Source organism: Notothenia rossii, assembly GCF_949606895.1.
Source record: "Notothenia rossii genome assembly, chromosome: 6".
Classification (NCBI taxonomy): domain Eukaryota; kingdom Metazoa; phylum Chordata; class Actinopteri; order Perciformes; family Nototheniidae; genus Notothenia; species Notothenia rossii.
Genome location: NC_136909.1, coordinates 26,552,904 through 26,574,127, shown reverse-complemented (window position 1 = coordinate 26,574,127; position 21,224 = coordinate 26,552,904). Strand labels below are relative to the sequence as shown.

The 21,224-nt window shown below is 41.4% G+C and overlaps 1 protein-coding gene across 1 annotated transcript in view; it reads left to right on the top strand.

Moving 5' to 3' along the window:
* Window positions 1-20,752, top strand: part of LOC307042397 (uncharacterized protein) — a 58,313-nt gene extending 37,561 nt beyond the window's left edge. Inside the window, exon 3 of the mRNA XM_079686260.1 lies at window positions 19,602-20,752. Within this exon, the coding sequence (XP_079542386.1) occupies window positions 19,602-20,437 (836 nt within the window). The 3' untranslated portion in view covers window positions 20,438-20,752. The remainder of the gene's footprint in view (window positions 1-19,601) is intronic.
* Window positions 20,753-21,224: the final 472 nt, after the last annotated feature.

Sequence of the window (21,224 nt, the reverse complement as noted above, 5' to 3'; positions counted from 1 at the left end):
TTGTCATTTTTGACTGTTATATTCAATCTCACTAGCTACAGGCATGTTTGAAGCTTGTAAAGGGAAGATGACAGCTCTCACTCGCCACTCTGCTGTTCCTCAGCGCCGCTCCCCCTCCCTCCCGCTGAAATTATGAATGTAAGGTGTATAGTAATCATAGATAACACGGCAGGATCCGTTACAGTTTGTTTTTATCTGATTTCAAATAGGCCTAAGCAAATTCTTGGCTTTCAGAATATTAAACTTGTTTCGGCAAATTAGGATGATAAATAGGCCTACAAATGTGAAGCTTGTAACAGCATAATTACAAGCGGAGAACGGAGTAATTTAAGGTCACTGCAGGCATAACAACAGCCGGTGTTTCTCGTGAGTGTTTTCTCCGGGAAACAAACACAATACACACAAACGCAAAAATACACAAACACACACGTATCGCGGCGCGGAACACTGTACAAATCCCGTTTCAATAATTCCCCTCTACTCTAAAGCCGCATCTAAAACGCGATCTGATCTAGCTGTGTATATTTTGTTATTTGTTATTGTTATAGGCTATATATTCAATCTCAGTAGCTACACGCATTTTTTAAGCTTGTAAAGGGAAGACCACAGCTCGCCTCTCACTGCTCTGCTCTTCCACAGCGCCGCTCCCCCTCCCTCCCGCTGAAATTATGAATGTAAGGCCAGAGTTGGGTGTAACACGTTACTGTAATAACAAACAAATAACAGTTACAAAGTAACGCGTTACTGTAATAATATTACTTTTGTCAGTAACGGAGTAGTGAACGCGTTACTTTTATAATTCAGTAATCACACTACAGTTACTAACATTCCCCCGACACGCGTTACTTCGTTACTTTTATAAAATAATCACACTCACTCAGTGGTGTAGTGGGGATTTTTTTACTGGGTGGACGGGACGGTGGGTGGACGGGAAACGCTCGCGCTCGTGAACTGTCAACGGGAGGGGGGGGGGGGCTTGGGGGACCTCTGTCTCGCCTGTCAGCGCAACTTACATGATGCCGTTTAGACAATATAATAATAAAGGGCGGTGCCGGCTGTCAGCGAACCGATCCGGCCTTTCTGCGCAACTATCACTCAAATGCGGGACATAGTCTCAATGTGTGGGACGCGGGACAAATAATACTGTGTGTGCAGTCCCGCACAGTGCGGGACACCTGGTCACCCTACACACACGGTTCTGCCCCTCACACACACACGCTTCAGCCCCTCACACACACACGCTTCAAATCAAGTTGCATAAATGCTTGAGCTACGTTTTTATTATAATTACTGTGAAATCTGCCTATTATGTTTTTGTCATTAATACAACAAACACACACTTGCAACTGATAACACTGGCAATGATTTTAGATGTATTAGACTATTAAAAAAAGAAATCATGCTTCAAATAAGTGGGGGTACTGCGTACCCCCGCGTCCAATGCCCACTACACTACTGCACTCACTGACAGACAAGAGGGGTTTCCGCCGCAGGTTTGTATACATGTAGGCTTATGTAATCTGCGCAATTTGCGCGTCCACATCTCCACGTGCAGTGCTGCATAAACATGGCTGAGGGCCTTTCTCACTTCTCTTATTTTTCATTTCCTCGCTCCTCGGTCTCGGTCTCACCGGAAGTTGATTTGTCTGCGCCATCTTGAGTAGCGTCGCCTTATTTTTGTCGGAGGACCGAGGAGGGAGGAGCGAGGAGCGATAATGGAGGAGCTATAATCGAGGAACCACCAGACCATCCTCCGATGAAATCCTCAGACACTCGCCCCGCCCCCTTACTGTGTATCGCTCACTGATTGGACGATGCAGTGCATGCACTGATGTGATGCTTCTTGACATGAGAGCAGTTTCCCAGCGGAGTGAAGAAAATAAATGAACCTCACGGGAGTCACCTCAGTTTATACCGTCTTTTGTGTCAATTGATGTATCATTTAGTTACAAATATGTGATATATCTGAACAACAAGTGGTCAAAAATCATTTGATTCATTTTTTGGAAACATTTTCATGATCGCTTCTTTCGTTTTAAATTTTCATTTATTATCATTTCCATTCAGTCAGTCATTAAGTGCTATTTAAAATGTTAATTTGCTACATATCCACGCAAAAAAACAAAGTGTGCAATCCAATGAATGTTAATCTAACTGGGTTTTGATATATAACATATCTCTTTTTCTTCTCTGAATTATTTTATTTATTTTGTGCACTCTAATCAATATTAATCAAACTATTGTTCGTTTATACGTTTTAAGAATAGCGTTTATCTTTTTTGAGAATTGGTTCTTATTTTATTTTTATTTATTTGGGTCTACAACAGATGATACAAATGTTTGTGTCAGTAAATGTGTACTAACAGAGGTGGGGGTGTGTGTGGAAATAACGGGCACAGAGCTGGCTGCTGTCAGACGATCAGCTGTGCAGCGTCATCACAAACGGACGTCGCTTCACGTGACTCTCCGGAGGAAAGGACGTCCCATAGAGAACCGCAGTGACGCGTGGTAAAACCCGGAAGTAAGCTAGCATTTTTAGCACTTCCGGTTCCTTCCTCAAAAAGCAATGCATTTTTTCCATAGGGTTTTGGAAAATAGCTCGAAATAAGGTCTGTGGTTGACACAAATTTAAGAGATAAATCACGTTTTGTTCTACGACATTAAATACATCAGCAGTGACCCCACTGGGGATTTTTGAAGAGTTTACGTGTCTGAAAAAACGATGGTTGTTACCGAGTGGCTGAATAGGACTACAGAAATTGTCGAGGCCGTTGTACGTCATGACGCCGAACACGTAAACACTCCCGCTAAGTTTGTTTTCCCCTGTGTTCTTCTTGAAAGCAAGTACCTGCCTATCTTTAGTATCTGTATATCTATATCTGACCATTAGAATCTGCATTTTTGAAATTGTCTTTTTTAACACCGTAGTTTTACAAATTATAGAATAATTAATTACCAGTGTTTTCCAATTTTACTCGGCAGTTCGTTTCGTTAGCTAACGTTAGCTAAAGCTAGCGCTACTAGTTAGCTACGCAATGGTTTGTTGCCTTGCTCCGGGTTGAAGCCACAGGTCTTCGCATGAAACGTGCTTGTTCTATCGTCTCCCGGCCGATGTTTTCCAAAGGAGAGTCTGGATTTGTGTCATGAGGTAAGCTGACGTTACATTTTTGTCCATGTCACGGTGAAATGTAAATGATGGGTAGTGACTGTATCGCCGTTTTAGAGATGGCGCTGCTGAAAAGACCGCAACATAAGTAAAGATAATGAATACATCCTATTAAAACCTGCGTGGCTTATATGCTGAGTCTAATTAGTACAAGCAGCATAACGTTTCACCATGTAACTAAAGATTGTAGTCAGGGAAATCAGTTTGACATATTGAACTAATAACAAATCAACTCTGGCTGGCAGAGAACTCTCTGCTCCATAGCTTCTCTTGGACGTAAAATCACATGTACATTTTACATTTATATTCAATTTAATATTCCATCCCTCACATACTTTTGTATATATAATAACTTATATTTTGTTTTTCTTGTTATGCTGCTGCAACACAAACATTTCCCAAATTGGGATCAATACAGTAATATCTTATCTTAATTAATTAAGAAATATAACTATTATAATTAGTGTAGCAGCTGACACCTATTTTCAATATGGATTAATCTACCATTTATTTCTTTTGTTCAATTTTCATCTATAAAAATGTCAAAATAGTGAAAATGATCCCGAGACTTATCGAAGTGCAAGGTTATATCTTTAGATGTTTTGTTTTAGCCTATGTACTGTATGTCTTAATGCTCTATGTGACGGTTTGACTTCCATGAAACTAATATTTTATATCTTCCCAACAGACGAGCTGACAGGAAACCTAACACTCTAACAACCACAACATTGCAAAGGCAAGTAAATGTAAATTAAAAAAAATTCACAATTTTTTTATTTCTTCTTCTTTCTTGCAGTGAGGTGAAGCTGACTTTGCACTTGGTGCCAGTAAGGATGTTCCTCACGCAGGCTGAATGTTTCTCCTTCCTTACTGACACAGAAGCCCTTGATTTGCAATGCTTCACGAATTGTACCTCCAGCACAGCGGAAGACCCTACCAGACCATCTGGAGATGCCCCCAACAATCCTGATAGGGAGAGCCACAAATCTGACTCATGGACCTGCATCTGGGTTGCAGTGGTGAATGCCCTGACGCCCTCACATTCATTCATAGTCCCCCACTGTACAGACAAAACACCATCAAGCACCCTGGCAATAAAGGAAGCAGTCACACGCTTTGACCTCAGGACAGCTCCAAAGTTGCTGGCAGTCAACCTTCCTTTCCTGAACAAATGCCAGTTTGGGTTGGTTCGCTGACCAGTGGTAGCCACCTGAATTGCCCTCTGTTGCTCCTCAGACAATGCCATGCTTGCCACAATTGCCTCAGGTCCCTGATGCCCAACAGATTTGATAATGTCAGGAACAGTAAGTGTTTCCAAGCTGTAGTGTTCCTCTTCTGGCTCGGGGGAGAGAAGCCAAGAAATTCCTGAAAACCTGCCCCCGAGTCTGTCCCTCAATCAGTCACGATCTTCGGAGGTGGGCTCCCCTATGAGCGGGTTAAATTAGTTATTGGTTTCAACCGTCACATTAAAACAGTTACTAAATCAGCCTACTATCACCTAAAGAACATATCTAGGATTAAAAGACTAATGTCACAGCAGGATTTGGAAAAACGTGTCCATGATTTTATCTTCAGTAGACTGGACTACTGCAATGGTGTCTTCACAGGTCTCACTAAAAAATCAATTAGAAAGCTGCAGCTGATTCAGAACACCGCTGCTCGAGTCCTCACTAACACTAAGAAAGAGGATCACATCACTCCTGTTCTGAAGTCTTTACACTGGTTCCTCTCTGACACTAAGAAAGTGGATCACATCACTCCTGTTCTGAAGTCTTTACACTGGCTTCCTGTGTGTCAAAGAATAGATTTCAAAATACTGCTGCTGTTTATAAAGCACTGAATGGTTTAGGCCCAAAATACATTTCTGACCTCCTTCTAAATTAGGAACCATCCAAGTCTCTCAGGTCTTCAGGGACGGGTCAGCTTTCTGTCCCCAGAGTCAGAACTAAACATGGAGAAGCAGCATTCAGTTATTATGCTCCAAATATCTGGAACAAACTCCCAGAAACTTGCAGGTTCGCTAAAACTCTTACTACTTTTAAATCCAGGCTGAGGACTTTTCTTTTTGTCGCTGCTTTTAATTGAACTATTCATATCTTAGACTGCACTGTAATTTTTATCCATGTATTTTTTCTTTTGTTTATTTTATGAGCTTTTCTTTTTAATGAGTGATTTTAAATGCCATTTTCTTAATGTCTTTCATTTTTTGTAAAGCACTTTTAATTGCCTTGTGTTGAAAAGTGCTATATAAATAAACTTGCCTTGCCTAATAAAGATTTCATGTGACACATACAATTGATTTGTTGATGGGAATTAATGTGAATAAATTAACTCTAGGTTAACGGTACTCTTGCTATCACTACTCACCGACACTATAAACCTTGTCCTTCATGCTAGCCCTGACAACACCGGTAAGCACACTTTCATCTACAGTAGGCTGCACTGTTACGTGTCCTGACTTGTAGTGGTTCTCTCCTCTATCTACACTCTTCTTGTCATCTTTGTAAAACGATATCAGACTGGTAATTGACACAGCCATGACTTCTAGTTAAATTCAGTGTGGCTAAAATGAAAAGCTTTGTTAAAATATGCAAGCACGCGAAAGTCAAATTCAGCTTTATTGTCAAAAATTCGACATGTGTTATACATCCAGAAATATCAAAATATCGTTTCCCACAGTGTGACATGTATACATAAAACAAAACAAAAAGGGCCTAGATAAACGTGGTACACATTAAACAAAACAAAAAGGGCCTAGATAACCGGGGTATACAGTTTAAAATGTTAATATATTTAAAGTGTTCAAAGTGCAGTTTCAGTGCAAGTCAGTTGAAACGATCTTAAGTTGGCGTGACGTTGAAGTCGTGCGACCCTGCTGCTGTTCTGGCTTGTAGTTAGTTTATAGCATAACGTTAGCATTTATCTTCTGGCGACTAGATTTATGATTCAAAAATTATAAAAGTAGGGTTGACATGTGGAAATTATCCGGCTGAACAAAACGTGATCCCTCTCTTAAATGTGTGTCAACCACAGACCTTATTTCGAGCTATTTTCCAAAATCCTATGGAGAAATTGCATTGGTTTTTGACAAAGGAACCGGAAGAAATTTACTTCCGGGTTTTACGACGCGTCACTGCGGTTCTCTATTGCTCTTAAAACTAATTTCCCTGCTTCTCGTGGTTTCCTTGCGTCCCTCCATGCTTCCCTGGTGGGAGGGACTAGTCACAGGGAAACGACGCAAGTGAGGGACGCAAGGAATCCATTTAACCGAAGTGAGAAAGGCCCTGAGTCTTTTCATCTGTAAACTTCCTCAACGGGGCCGCTCGCTCTCTTTTCTTGATTGCCCTCTCACGGGTGAACAGTTCAATGTCCCGCTTCATTGTAGGAATTCTGCCATGTCTCTACCACTTTAGTTTGACCATCTCTGTTACTAAGTTATGGAAAACTAAATAAATAAGTAATTAGATACCTTACCGTTACTGCGCTCATAAAGAATGATAAGAATAATGCGTCTTGAACTGGTTTCATTAATTAGTGTCTTTACGTTTCACAGACTGTTAGCTTGTTGTGGTAGGCTGGTAGCCTATTTTATTAAAGAGTATATCAAAAGAAAGACTTGTGTTATGTCTTTCTTAATACAATAGTAATTGGGGGTGCAAGTGGAGTCTCGCAGAGGCAAAACTGTGGCGCGCTTACACTGTAGGTGCGCCGCAGTCTGCGTGATCTGCGTGTAGGGAGGGGCGGGCCGGTGTCGGTACCAGATGTGTTCGGGGTACCATATGTGTTCGGGGTCCGTCTCTTACCAGTGACGTCACGACGTAATGACGTCACGCATTGTGATTGGCTGTACGGTAATTTACCCACGCTGTCTAGAGCAGTGGTTCCCAACCTTTTTTGTCTTGTGTACCCCCTGAGCCTTTTGTCATACCATGAGTACCCCCTCACTCATACGTGCTGATGATCCTTCACAAGTAGAACGTAACTGATTATTTCATGAAAATAACTTTATTTCATCTCCTTAATTTGAACATCTAATTCTCAGGCATTTTCTTAATTTTAACTTAAATCACTCAATAAAAATGAATATGTTGCCTTGAAAATAAATAATATAATCAAATAAATACATATGAAATCAAAATAATCAACTTATCTTTGCTATATATCTTGTAACATGTAGGCTTAAACCTGGAGCCCCTTTGAATAAGTCCCCTTTAAACAGGCATTTACATTTTAATTCGGGAACAAAACACTTAGCAAAATAATATCCAGAATCAGTATAGGCCTAGCAGTTTCTTTTCACCAGTCATGTGAGCTTTAATGAGACACTTGAGCTTGCTTGTCTTTCATAAGCTTTGATAGTTCTGGAGGCAGTGTGGAAACAGCTGTGACCAGGCTGGTCTCCACATCCAGTCTGTTCCTCTGCTTGGTTTTGATGTGTGTTAAAGCTGAGAAGGTCACCTCACACAAATAAGTAACCAAACGGCAAACGTTCAATCAGTGCATGTTTTCCCAGTTCAGGATATTCCTTCTCCACATCACACCAAAACTCAGTCAATGACTTCTCAGCTATGCCATCTTCAGACCACGGTCAGATGATAATTCCATCAGAGGCTCCTGCAGCATTGCTGGAAGGCTGTTGCTGCTCTCACTCACAATGAATGGGTTCCTCACCCAATCCAGTCTTTCTGACTTATTTTCAATGTCCTGATAATAATGGCTGAAATCAGTGCAGAGTTTGGACAGGTGTGCTTGCACCAGTTTGACCACTGGACCCCTGGCAACAGCAGTTGTGGCAAGATGGGCATTGAGTAGTGGGAAACAGCTCACGTCTCCCCATACTTGTCAACCCTCCCGATTTTCGCGGGAGACTCCCGATGTCATTGCCCTCTCCCGGTTTCCTCCCGGGGTCATATTTCTCCCGATTTCTGACAAAATCAGATTTACACACGACTGTTTCCACTCGGACTTTAATACAGCTACACCATTGTTTGGTTTCCATGGTAACACGTCTCTTTAGTAGCGCGCGCAACTCAAAGTCTGAGCGGGTGAGGCAGATATTCACAGAAAACAGAACAAGAATCGACAACTACTCTACTCTCTGCTCACTCCTTTCCTGTAAAATACAGGTCCAGCCCACACATATGCTCCATCAAGGACGGTGCTACAGGCCGCAAGGCAGTGCACTTACAACTACAATAAGCATGTTATGTTAATCTAACAGCTCCGGCGATCCACTAGCACCCCCCCCCCCCCCCAAATGTTGCATTTTGAAATGCTCCCGATTTCTGAGGTCTAAAGGTTGGCAAGTATGCCGTCTCCCTCATCACATTTCCTCTCCCATAGTTTGAGCTTTTTTGTGAATCCTTGAACTTTGTCATACAATTTCAGGATATGTGACTGCTTGCCCTGAAGTGATAGGTTGAGCTCGTTGAGTTTGGTAAACACATCAGCAAGATATGCCATGAGCGCCACCCATGGGCGAAGTTTGAACTTTAAGGTTTGGGGTGCCAAAAAATAACTACAAATGTAATGTATAGCTATAGGCTGCAACACAAGGATTCATACATGAAAATTGATCAGGATAGCCTACAGGCTACTGCAGGTGTGTTTTCATAACTAATATGCCCAATAGATGAAATTACTATGGCAGCGGAACTTCCCGCAAAATAAAACGGCTGCTGCGGCACATACTGCTGCTATAATTAGGCTATAACACAGAGGTCTGTAGGATCAATGTTCCCCAATGCTCACACACTTTTTAATGAACTGTATAGGCATACTAACTAATAACTGTAGGATATAAGCACAGCAGTTTTATCACATTTTGACCTAATTTCAGCGATGAAAACAAAGCCAACCAACAAAGTAATGACTTTTGTTCCCCGTTATCTAGTGATTATGATCTCCATGCATTCAGCGTCTCTGCCCCACAACTGTCAGCAGCGGCCGCTAGCAGGACCGAAGCATGTGAGCACAACGCAAACGGGAGGATTTGGAGGATTTTGGTTTGAGCGTGGAGCGGTGTCTGCTGCTTACTGCAGCTGGCTATCCCCGGATGCAGATGCTGCGCAATTACGCATTTAAGCTCAACAAAACGAAATAATTTGAATGAATGGCTTACCTAGTGCAGCATCAGGCGCCTCTTTTTCCGGCTGGCATAGATGTCCACTATCTTCTCAACTGACAGTTTTGCAGTCAAATCTCCCTCAATGTGCAGCAGGGCCAGATCAGAAAATCTCTCCTGGATCATTGTAGTTCTCAGCCAGTTTCTGATCCTCCTCATTGCTGAGAAACTTCTCTCTGATGTCGCTGAGCCAATGGGCAGTGTCAGTGCAAGCTGGAGTAATGGGAAGAAGTTTGGATAGCTCTCCTTGCTCACTTCGTTTTGCAGGTCCTTCAGGTTAATGGGAGATTGGACAGCACATTTTATCAGGTCCATTTCTGCTGTCACCAGCTGTGGATGGACGATCTTGAGGCTTGCATATTTTCTCAGAAGTGGTTCAATGCCTTTCTTCTCACACTTTATCACAGCATCACATGCCGCTGCAAGCTCCATGGCTTCACCTGAAAACCGTCTGTCCAACTCGGCCATCATATTGTCCAGCACAGGGAGATATAAATGACAGTAGATGGCGTGAGCCTCAAATTGTCCGTCTATTTCCTCATTCCTTTCATCTCTTTGGCGCTGCCCAAGTGTGGCCCCCACTACATACTGGTAAAGCGACAAAGGGGGTCTTGAACTTATTTTTCGCTTTGCCATGGAGGGGGGGTCACTTTCTGCAGTGGCAACTGGCATGCCGACGTCCTCGCCAAACTGCTTGATCTGGCTCCATATGTCTTGCCAACCTTCCTCCTCTCCTCTGCGTTCCCTCAAGTGTGCTCTCAGACTGTTGATCGTGGAGGCAGCATCTGCAAGTGTTGTGGATTTGGACTGAAGTTTCTTGTGAACAACGTGCACAACCCGCAGTAGGTCCTCAAGGATAATGAGGCAGGCGATGAAGCCAGGTGTGGTCATGTGATTATACAACCCACTTGCTTCCACTGACCATTTCTCTCCTTCATCCACCATCTCCTTCAGACAGCGTGTGATAGGCACATAATGTGATTTAACCGCAAAGACGCATCGCCATTTGCTCGCCCAACGCGTGTCACTGGGTTGCCCAATTTCCTTTGCCTTCATCTCGAGTGTTTTCTGCATCGCCAGAAACCTGTGGTGGTTGCTTGGTTCTGAAAACACGGAGTACAGCTTATCAATAACATTTAACGTCATTTTGATGTCTCTGTTGACTGTGCATGATTCCACCAGGACCAGATTAAGTTTATGGGCCATGCAGTGTACGTAGATGGCAAAGGGGTAATCTTCCTTGATACGCTGCTGCACTCCAGTTAAATGCCCAGACATAACTGAGGCCCCATCATACGACTGTGCGACTATTGGGACGTCCTGCAGTCCACATGACTCCAACCCCTTCTTGATACCCTCAACAATCCCAGCAGCATCTCGGGAGGCAGAGCAGTCAATGAAGCAGATTAATCGCTCCTTAACCTGTAGCTTTTCTGCATATCTGATACACACAGACAGTTGTTCAGACTTTGAGGATTTGGCCTCATCCGCGATAACCGTGAAAAAACCAGTCTCACGCACTGCATTTGCTATTTCCTCTCTGACTAGCTCTGCACACAAAGAGATGACCTCGTTTTGAAAATCTGGACTTGTAGGCTACAATTAAAGTACTTCTCATCCTGCATTTTGCGGAAACTTGGGTCATACTTGCCGAGGAAGACTCAAAAAGTTTCCCTTTGTTTCATCATCATCATCCGGCTTGCTTTTATCTGTTTCTGTATCGACTGTATTTGTGTGCTTTTTTTCATTTTTATTTTCTTGTATTTCCTTTTTTCTCCATTGTATTTCCCGATGTCCACGGAAAGGGAGGCCCAGTTGAGACAGCAGCTTAACGACATCCACGACCTTTGTCAAATACTCCCTGTTTTTATCCACTGTGTTCTGGTGACTGGTTGACAAGTGGACTCTGACAGATCCATGCTTTTCAGTTTCCTTGTAGCCCTCCCACAGTCTCATGCAGGCCTTGTGTTTTTCACAAGAGCTATGCTTTATCAGCCTCTCAGTTAGCTTACTCCAATATCGCCCGCCTTGTTTAGCTAGTGTGTCTTCCTCCTCTCCAATCTCCTTGGAAAAGTGGCGGCAACAAAAACAAAACACTGCGTCCCTTGAAACCGAGTACTCCAGCCACGGATGCTTGTTATAAAAGAATGCAGAAAAGCAACGATTTCTATCTCCAATTTTGTGTCTTGGGAAAACGGGAAGCACTGGCTGTTTGGGGCCCACACTTTTATCTCCTAGGTCACTGGGAAGTTGACCACCATCAGAGGCTTTCTCACAGGGATTGCAAGCGGCGGGAGCTGCGGTGCCGACCGGCGCCAAGATGTGGTGGCTGGTCGACGGGCGAGCGCACGTCTGTGTGAAGCAATAGCTGATCGTGCTCTGTGCCGTTCTCATGACAAAGAGTTTCAAACAGCCTGTGATTCAATGGCCGAGATTGGATTAAGTTTATCATCTTCACAGCATCATCCATAACAGCACTTAAATCAGGGCTCATCCTCTTGCTAGCTAGTGCTTCACGATGAATAATACAATGCATCCATTTAATGTCGGGATTTACCTTTCTTACGTGCCCAAAAAGTCCCTTTACACGCCCCGTCATCGCAGCTGCTCCATCAGTACAGATGTGGCTGCAGGTTTTCCACTGCAGATGATGTTGTCTGAAGAAGCTGTCGATAACCTGGAACAATTCTTCCCCAGTTGTCTTTCCTGGCAGCGTTTTGCAAAATAAAATATGCTCGTTTATGTCCGACGCATCTTTGTAACGCACGAAGGACAGGAGCTGCGCTTCTCCACTCACGTCTGTCATTTCATCCAGCTGCAAAGCGAACTGACCGGCTAGTTTTATTTTGTTCACCACTTGTCCAATTATATTAACAGACATATCATTGATCCGACGGGATACGGTGTTATTCGACAGGGGAACTTTCTTGAGCGCTTCGGCTGCTTTCTTGTCTATCATAATTTCGGCCAACGCAGTCGCTGCAGGGAGAATGAGCTCCTCAACAATAGAGTGAGGTTTTTATTTATTTAGCCACAAGCAGGGACACAGCGTAAGATGCCTCGAGTGCTTTCATTGACACATTCGTGGCTTTCATCATTACTGTCGGGGCTCGACTTAAAAATTCCGACAGCTTTCGTCTGTAAAATTCTTCACTTTTATCGACACTTCCCGAGTGTTTGGTGCTCTGGTGTCTCTGTAAATGCGCTGGCTTCATCGCACTATTAGCCAGGACTTCACCGCAAAAGAAGCACTGAGGCTGCGGTGGGTCCGCAGAAGTAGAAATTAATCCAAATAATATATATGTTTCACTGTACTGCCTTGGTTTCAGTTTGGCCTCTTTCTTACGTTTCTCTGCGGGCTCCTCCTGGCCTGAATCCAGAGCAAGCGGACGTTTCAGCCATTTATCCATAAGACCTACCAGTATTTTTCTGGCTGCAGGTAAGCAGCTGTTTTCATTGTGGGATTTTGGCGCGGTTGTGCAACAGACTATTGTCTCCCTAGGGAAACTAATTGCGCACTATCATTTTTGACGGGATTATTTTATTTTTTACTTGTCACCTTGGAATTCCACGTACCTCCTGCAGTTCCCTCGCGTACCACTAGGGGTACGCGTACCACTAGGGGTACGCGTACCCCCGGTTGGGAAACACTGGTCTAGAGTATAGAGGGGTTTTTTGATCATTACATTACATTGCATTTAGCTGACGCTTAAGTGCATTCAACCAACAAGATAAAAACTTGAAGAAATACAATAAAACTTGAAGAAAAACAAAAACGAATGAGGAGAAGAACAAGAGAAATCGAAGGTAAGAAGTATATAACGTAATATGGTAGGTAATATGTAATATGTTCAGTGCCGTTGGTACGTTAGTTCAAACAGTAACAACGGACTATTTTTCTTAGCGTATGCATGTCAATTTAAATCAATACATACAACTATTTCACATGTACAATATTTTCTTAGCCCTAATACTTAATACTACTTATTTCGTTTTGATTGTTATATTTGATTATATTATATATTATCAATAAATTATATATTATATATCAATATGATATACTTTTCTATATAATAGATTATCAAAAAAAGTATTTATTAAGTAAGGGATAATGTGCAGCAATCACAATCAAGTCCACAATCGAATCCATAAAGACAAAGTAAATCTGTTTACAGTTGTTTCATATGGATGTTGAGAGGTATCCATATATCTCTTCATTTTGCTCTCAAAGTGCACCAGATTGATGCATTTAACTTCAATATTTAAAAAAGATCACTCCAAAGGGAGTGCTTGTTCTTCCTTCTGTCTGTATCTGTGTATTCTCATGTTCCGATTAACCCAGCCAAATTGTTCTTCTTTTGTGCCTTGATGTGATCTTGAGTCGAGGCTGATCCTCTTGCTGTGGTCCCGCATCCTGGATCCTCTATCCTGAGTTCTGGATTAAGTCGTGGACTTCGGGTCGTGGCTGAACCTGTCTCTGCGGTCCTGCCTGGGTCTCATCGTGCTGCCTCCCTGAAGGCTCCCACAGGATTGTTGACATCTTCGTGGATTCATCCTATTATTATAGACGCATGCATTTCCTAACATTCGGTCTACCTATGTTGTAAAATGTATTATCTCTTCGATTTACACACGGCATCTATTGCACATCTGTCCGTCCTGGGAGAGGGATCCCTCTTCTGTTGCTCTCCCCGAGGTTTCTCCCATTTTTCCCTTTAAATTGTGGTTTTTCTCTTGAAGTTTTTCCTTGTACGATGTGAGGGTCTAAGGACAGAGGGTGTCGTTTTCTTCTCATACTGATATTCTGAACAAACTGCTGTTGTATTAGCTGTAAAATGTCTTTACTGTAGGGTATTTTTATTATTTGTACAGCACTTTGGCTCGACCAAAAATCGTTTATAAATGTGCTATATAAATAAAACTTGATTTGATTGATTTGATTTGAAAGGGTGTGCGCCAAGGTTCCATATTAGGACCAATAATTTCACCATATACTGTATGTAAATAATCTCTAATAATTTTTCAAATGCTGCTTTCCATTTTTATGCAGATGATACTGTTATTTATTGTTCATCCTCTTCTATAGAGCAAAGTCTTGATTTCCTCCAGTCTGCCTTTGATGTTATTCCATCCCATTTATCTCAACTCAAGTTAGTATTAAATGCAGACAACTCCAAACTCATGATATTCTCAAATGGCAAAAAGTTAACTTCTTTTCTCCCCAACATTTGTACTGTTCAAGGGACTGACATTGACATTGAAAGGGTCACTACATACACGTATCTAGGTATTATTATTGATCAGAACTTATCTTTCAAGTCACACACTGAAAATGTTGTTTTAAAATTAGGTTTCTCCTTTCAGACAAGGAAACATTTGATCTCTGCAACGTTTTTACCAGTATTGGATTCTGGTGGTCTGCTTTACATGAATGCCTCTGACCAGTGCCTAAAGAGTTTGGATACTGTGTACCATTGTGCATTATGTTTTATTACATATATATATATTGTGAGTTTGGAATAAATATGCACTTTATGAAAATTATTAGTTGGTTACTGTTAGTAAAAAACAGTAAGGTTAATACTGGATGTTTGTTACACTTGGATATGTTTTCTGTAACACTTGTAACATAATTATTCTCCAGTTTATGCATTTGAGTGACTTGCAGTTACCGCTCGACATTCAATTCAAAACCTTTATTTATCCAGGTAAAATCCCATTAAGATCAATGATCTATTTTTCAAGGGAGACCTGCAGCAGTAGGTTCCACATAAAGACATAAAAACATAAACAACAGAACAGCAAAAGGACATCATATAGAAACAATTACAGGGATTACAATTTACATATCTATCCACATGTACAGGTACCAACAGCATCTGACTGTGGAGCATCCAACCGAGCTTTAAAAACATGTAGGTACCAACTTGGTAATTTTACATTCTTTTTGCAGACTGTTCCAAGTTAGTGGAGCTGCACATCTAAAGGCTTTCTTCCCTAAGACAGTCCTAGCACTTGGCACATTTAATAAAACCACAGCATGAGATCTCAGGCAATAAGTACTTTCAATTTGCCGAGAGATCAGGGAGCAGATATAAGATGGTACTTTATCCAACATGGCTTTGTAAATGAAAATGTACCAGTGACTGAGCCTCCGTACAGTAAGTGATGGCAAAACCGCCTTGGTTTACAGTGTACAGTGATGCGTAAGTGCTTTACAGTTTGTCACAAATCTCAGTGCACTGTGATAGTAAAACCTTATTGTGGTGTAATTGTATATCCAAAGCAGTCAGAAGTCAGAAAATCATTAGTGATGTTTAACCACTCAGAAGACAGCCCATCAAAATGAACACATTGGGACCTTTCAGAGAGGTAGTTCATCTTCTACATATAATAACAGACAAAGTAAAGAATGAAGTGTTGGCTATGTTTAAATGTTCGGAATTTGACCGTGTATGATGGTCCTCTTGAGTTGCCGTACAGCCAATGGCGTACAGCCATTGCTCCGTTTTCATGTTTATTTAACATGTTTTTCACAAACATTTTCACACGCTAGGAGCATAGGAATAATTCAATTCGGTTCGTCATGATCTGTAGATGTGATTTGCCCCCTAGCACCCTTGGGTAAATTACCGTACAGCCAATCACAATGCGTACAATGCGTGACGTCATTGGTAAGAGAAGGCCCCCGAACACATATGGTATCCCGAACACATCTGGTACCGACACCGGCCCTGCGAGTAAAGTAACGAGTAAAGTAACAAGTTACTTTATGTAGAGAGTAACGAAGTAATGTAATATATTACTTTTTTTTAGTAACGACCCCATCTCTGTGTAAGGCATATAGTAATCATAGATAACACGGCAGGGTCCGTTACAGTTTGTTTTCATCTGATTTCAAATAAACAAAGTCTTGGCTTTCAGAATATTAAACTTGTTTCGGCAAATTCAGATGATAAATACAGGTTTGAAGCTTGTAACGGCATAACAAGCGGAGAACGGAGTAACTTAACGTCACAACAGGCCTAACAACATGCCGGTGTTTCCCGGCCGTGTGTGCAGTAATCCAAACGAAAATATCTTCCCTCCGTAGTATTTTGATCATTTGCTCCGCTAATAATCAATCAGATCGATGGATTCCAGAGAAGATAAAACTTTAAAGGCCTTTTTCTCAAAATGATGACTCTGTAACAGTTTTTATTTTATTTTTATTTTTAATTTTTAATGACAATCAGACATGTGGGAAGAGGGGGGGCGGCGCCCCTAGTGCCCCTATGGGCCGGCCGCCACTGTTTGTTACGTTGTTCTGTGTGTCAGCCGTTAACCTAGATAGAAAGAATATATAGCCTACACTTGCAAACATGTCAGAAGAACCAGCGCAGAAGAAAACTAAATAGAGTCAATCTAAACTTAAATTTAACAACTGGAAGGTCACATCCCTGACATCCACATCTCCGGAGCCTTGACCTTCTTCAAACAGCGAAGCCAGATGAACCCAAAAGGAGTAGCTCTGCGGCCGCAGAAACTGTCAAAACGTCCGCCGCCGCCATTGTTGAACCGAAACAGGCTGGTTCCGACTGCATGGAGGTTTGTTGTCGGAACATTGAGGTGGGTAAAGCTGTACAGTTAACTATCGGAAAAAAGGAGACCGCTAGTAGATTATTTGGGCAAAGAGAAGTTACTTCAACGAAGAATGGTACAAAAGCAGAGAGTGGTTAATTCTTTGCAAAACCACTAAAGTGATCAATTGCGATGTTAACGAGATAACCTCATATATTTTTTTAACTTAGGATCATACCTGTAGTCTAGAAAAAGGTAAATGTGTGCATTTTATTATAAAGTTGTGTATATTTACCTATGATATTTACAGACTGTTGCAAAAACTAAGAAGCTTATAAACATCAGGTTTAAAACTAAAAGAGCTTTACGAAAAAGTAACACAATTAAAGATGTTTGGAGTTTTATTTGAGTTATTCATTTACATTTTTTGTCAAAGAGATGCTGATTTGAAACCGTTGTTAGGTCTACATATTACGGTATTTCCTGTTTCTCCCTGAGAGAGAGGAGTTTGTCCCAAAGCTTGCCGCTGTATTTACTCCCTCCATCTGACAGGAGGGAGCCTCATGTGTCACTCCACGGAGTTCACTCCGACACGGAGGAGGAGTGTGTAGGGGTAGGGTGTAAGGCGTGGTTTGGGATTGGGCCATACACACGCACTTTTTTGGGCCCCCCCTCTTCTAAAATGAATCCGGCGCACCTGATAGATTCTATCTATAAAAGTATTTTATTGTGTTTTACGCTGGGTGGCGGTAATGTAACTTTATCAGTGCAGAACGCCTCCCTAAACCAACGAAGAAGAACATTACACCGGAAGTTGTGTTGTTCATGCCAGCGAGAAAAACACAAGTTGGTTTGGTTTATTTTGTCTTCATACATCGATATATTTCAAACAGTAGAAATGGCTGCAGTTGAGAAACTGAGAAGTGTTATCAACGAGCGACTAGCTGCAGCTGCCGATGAAATATTTGGAGTTTTTGCTCAAGCTTTATCCGCATACGAGGAGGAGATTTGTCGTCAGCGCAGATTATTGGATACAGTCTTGAAGCCTCAGATAAAGCTTCACAGAACAGGTTTGTAACAAACCATGAAATACTTTTTTGATTTCCTATCAAGTACTTACACATTATAGAGCAATCTGAATGGGATTCATTATGGTTGACCCCTCTCGCTAGCTATATTTTGTGTAGGGTGTGAATAATGTATACAAAGTATATTAATTTAAACCTATAATACCTTACGTATTTCCATGTTCTACTAATTTATGTATGAGGTATTTAATTGTGATCTATTAAGACATCAGATGTAAATACATAATGAAATAGAACAGAAGGACTGATTTCCAATAAAAATAATTGTGTACTTGTCTAGTTAAGAAATAAAATGCTGCATTAATTGAAAATACTGCATCCTATTGTGACGATAGAACCACATTCTGTTCATTAATTCACGATCAAATCTCCAGCAAAGATCTCAAATACACATCAGGCCCGGTTCCAGAACAAAATGACTTGGGGTGCATCTGAGATTACAGGGGGTGCATCAGTAGTAGGTTTACAGAGCAATAGCGGCCGGCAACAGCAATGAAAATAGCATTGATTTTATGGTCCCCAATGAACAAATTATGGCATTTGTAATGTTTTAAAACCAAGCAAGTGAGAACATTTCAAGTGTGTTAAAAGTGCAATCCTGAAATAGTTAATCCAGTCCAAAGTGGACTATGGCAAAGAAAAGCACAAAATCTTAAAAACTGTACTGATAAAACAAATGAGAACATATTGTAAATCAAGGCAAATATGATTTGAACCAGCTCATGGTTTTAAATGGCAAACATTGAAAGGCAAACGTATTATTAAAACCATGTACATCATCACCTTGGTACCTTGGTATCATATACTCTGGGAAGAGAATATTTACTTTGCTTGATGTATCACATCATCATGTGAGGTTGACTTTTTGACCTGGAGAACATTTCAGCTGCAACATTAGCTTGTTGATTAGCTTGGAAAATGAGATATTTTTGTAGCCATTCGTGGTGACGGCATCTGTGCTATTGTATGCATTATTTGACCCAACATTTCTACAGGCATGGCAGAATATGGCACTATTTTTACATGAATATTCTAGCCATTGTCTATTTTTATACCACGAGCTGCAAAATGACCGTCTTGTCCCACTGTACTGGCGGGTACTTGTTTAGATATACCTGGGCAGGCTCTGTTTTGCCGAGGTCCGCTGGAACCGGCCGCCCGCCGACGGGCGGCGTTGTTTCGGGCGGCAGTACGTTAGTGTCCACGACGGACGGTGACATAATGTCCCCATCTGACCTGTTGCTATTGTCTGCAGTAGATGCAGTGTTGCTGGCTTTTGATGATGGTTGTTTTAACCATTTTCGCATATCCATGATTATCCACAGATGTGTGTCACTGCTGTGGAAGCAGTTTGGAAATAATGCACGCGCAGCGGCGCAGGTCACGCGCACCTGACATTTGTTTGTTTGTATTCTATTATTGTTGTTATATTTATAATATTTTTCGCTCCCTTCTCTTTTTTGAATAGAGGGTGCATAACATTCGTGCAGTGCATGCCTATGCACCCCCGTAGAACCGGGCCTGATACACATTGTTAAAATATGTTATAGTTTTAAAAAGTTGGTGGCCGTGTGTTGATTTTAACTCCATTGCCCAGCTTTGAATGCAATTTGCTTCCCTAACACCACACTAACAGTACTTTGTTTATTTTCTGTCCCTCCAGAGCTCCCTCAGCAACATGTCTGTAATGAGGAGGAGGTTCTCACTGACCAGCAGCTCTGTAGTCAGGAAAGGAACTCCAGTCTGGACCAAGAGGACCCAGAGCCTCCACAGATTAAAGAGGAACAGGAGGAACTTTGCACCAATCAGGAGCAAGAGCAGCTTGAACTAAAGCAGGAGACTGATGTCTTCATGGTGACTCTTACTGATGATGGAAAATGGACTTCGCTATCGGATCATGATCAAAATCAAAGTGTAGCAGAGAAAAAGCCTCCTGACAACATTTTACCTAAAATAAAAATATCTGAACCTAACAGAGAGAGCTCTGGAGGACCAGAACAAAACCGTGAACATCAGCTCCTTTTTCACATCTCTCATGTAACATGTAACCAAGATCAGACAAGTGGCAACCATAGAAATGCAATAAAACCAAATCAAAAACACAAGGGGACCAAACCAAGTGAAAAACAATATAAGTGCAACAGCTGCAGTAAAGACTTTTATTTGTATTCAGAACTTAGAGTTCACATGAGATCTCATGGTGTTCGGAAGCCGTTCAGTTGCACAGTTTGTGGAAAGGGATTCAGCTTCAAATGTAACCTGAAACGACACATGGTCACCCACTCAGGGGAAAGGCCGTACTCTTGCAACTATTGTCAATGGACTTTCCGGCGTTTGGAACATTTGCAAGTTCATGTAAGAAGTCACACAGGTGAAAAGCCTTACAGCTGTGTTTACTGTGATAAGGCAATGTCCTCGAGCTCAGCATTGATTAGACATGTCCGTTCGCATGCCGGTGAGAAGCCTGAGAACAGCAATATTTCAGGAGAGATTTTATAATAAGAACAAAAGAGACTTACGATTGCATCCTCTAATCATGAGCTCACCCCCGAAGCAGCAAATAACTGTTTACCCAGAGCCTTGTGTGATGCTTTTAAAGCCCTTTTATATAATGTTCTTTCTATGCATTATATTAATGCACAAGTGTGAAAGAAATGAAAAGATTTGTGATTCATGTGGCAGCTTGGATTGCAACTCTAAAGCAAAAATATATATTTGATAGTGTTGAATTATGTAAATAAAGATGAATAGATGTTACTGCTAGGGTTAATACTGTAATATTTCCCCTTAAATAAACTTGAAAAAGATGCTTAATCAATTGTCCTGACATCACAAGTCTGTAAATTGATTTAACAGATAGCAAAAAAAGATTACATTTGACACATCCTTTGGAATAATAGAAGAACTAAGCAGCAGCCTTTATCCCTCTTCAACTTTACTTCATTACATTACATTGTATTTAGCTGACGCTTTTATCGAAAGCGACTTACAATAAGTGCATTCGACCAACAAGATACAAACTTGAAGAAAACAGAATCATATAAGTAAATCAGGTTTCATAGAGCTAAAACATTTCAAGTGCTACTCAGCTGGCTTTAGATAAGCCAGTCCTTTGTTAGTATATAAGTGCTTTTCATTTTATTCTTCGCTATCATGTTCTCTTGGGTTTATGGCCAATGTGTGGGATTTCAATGCTGGAATTCATTGTGCAAATGCAAGATGCAGATTTGGAGCATCAAACATTTTACTGTTCTGTCTGTGTATGTAGTGTCCCAATAGCCTTCAA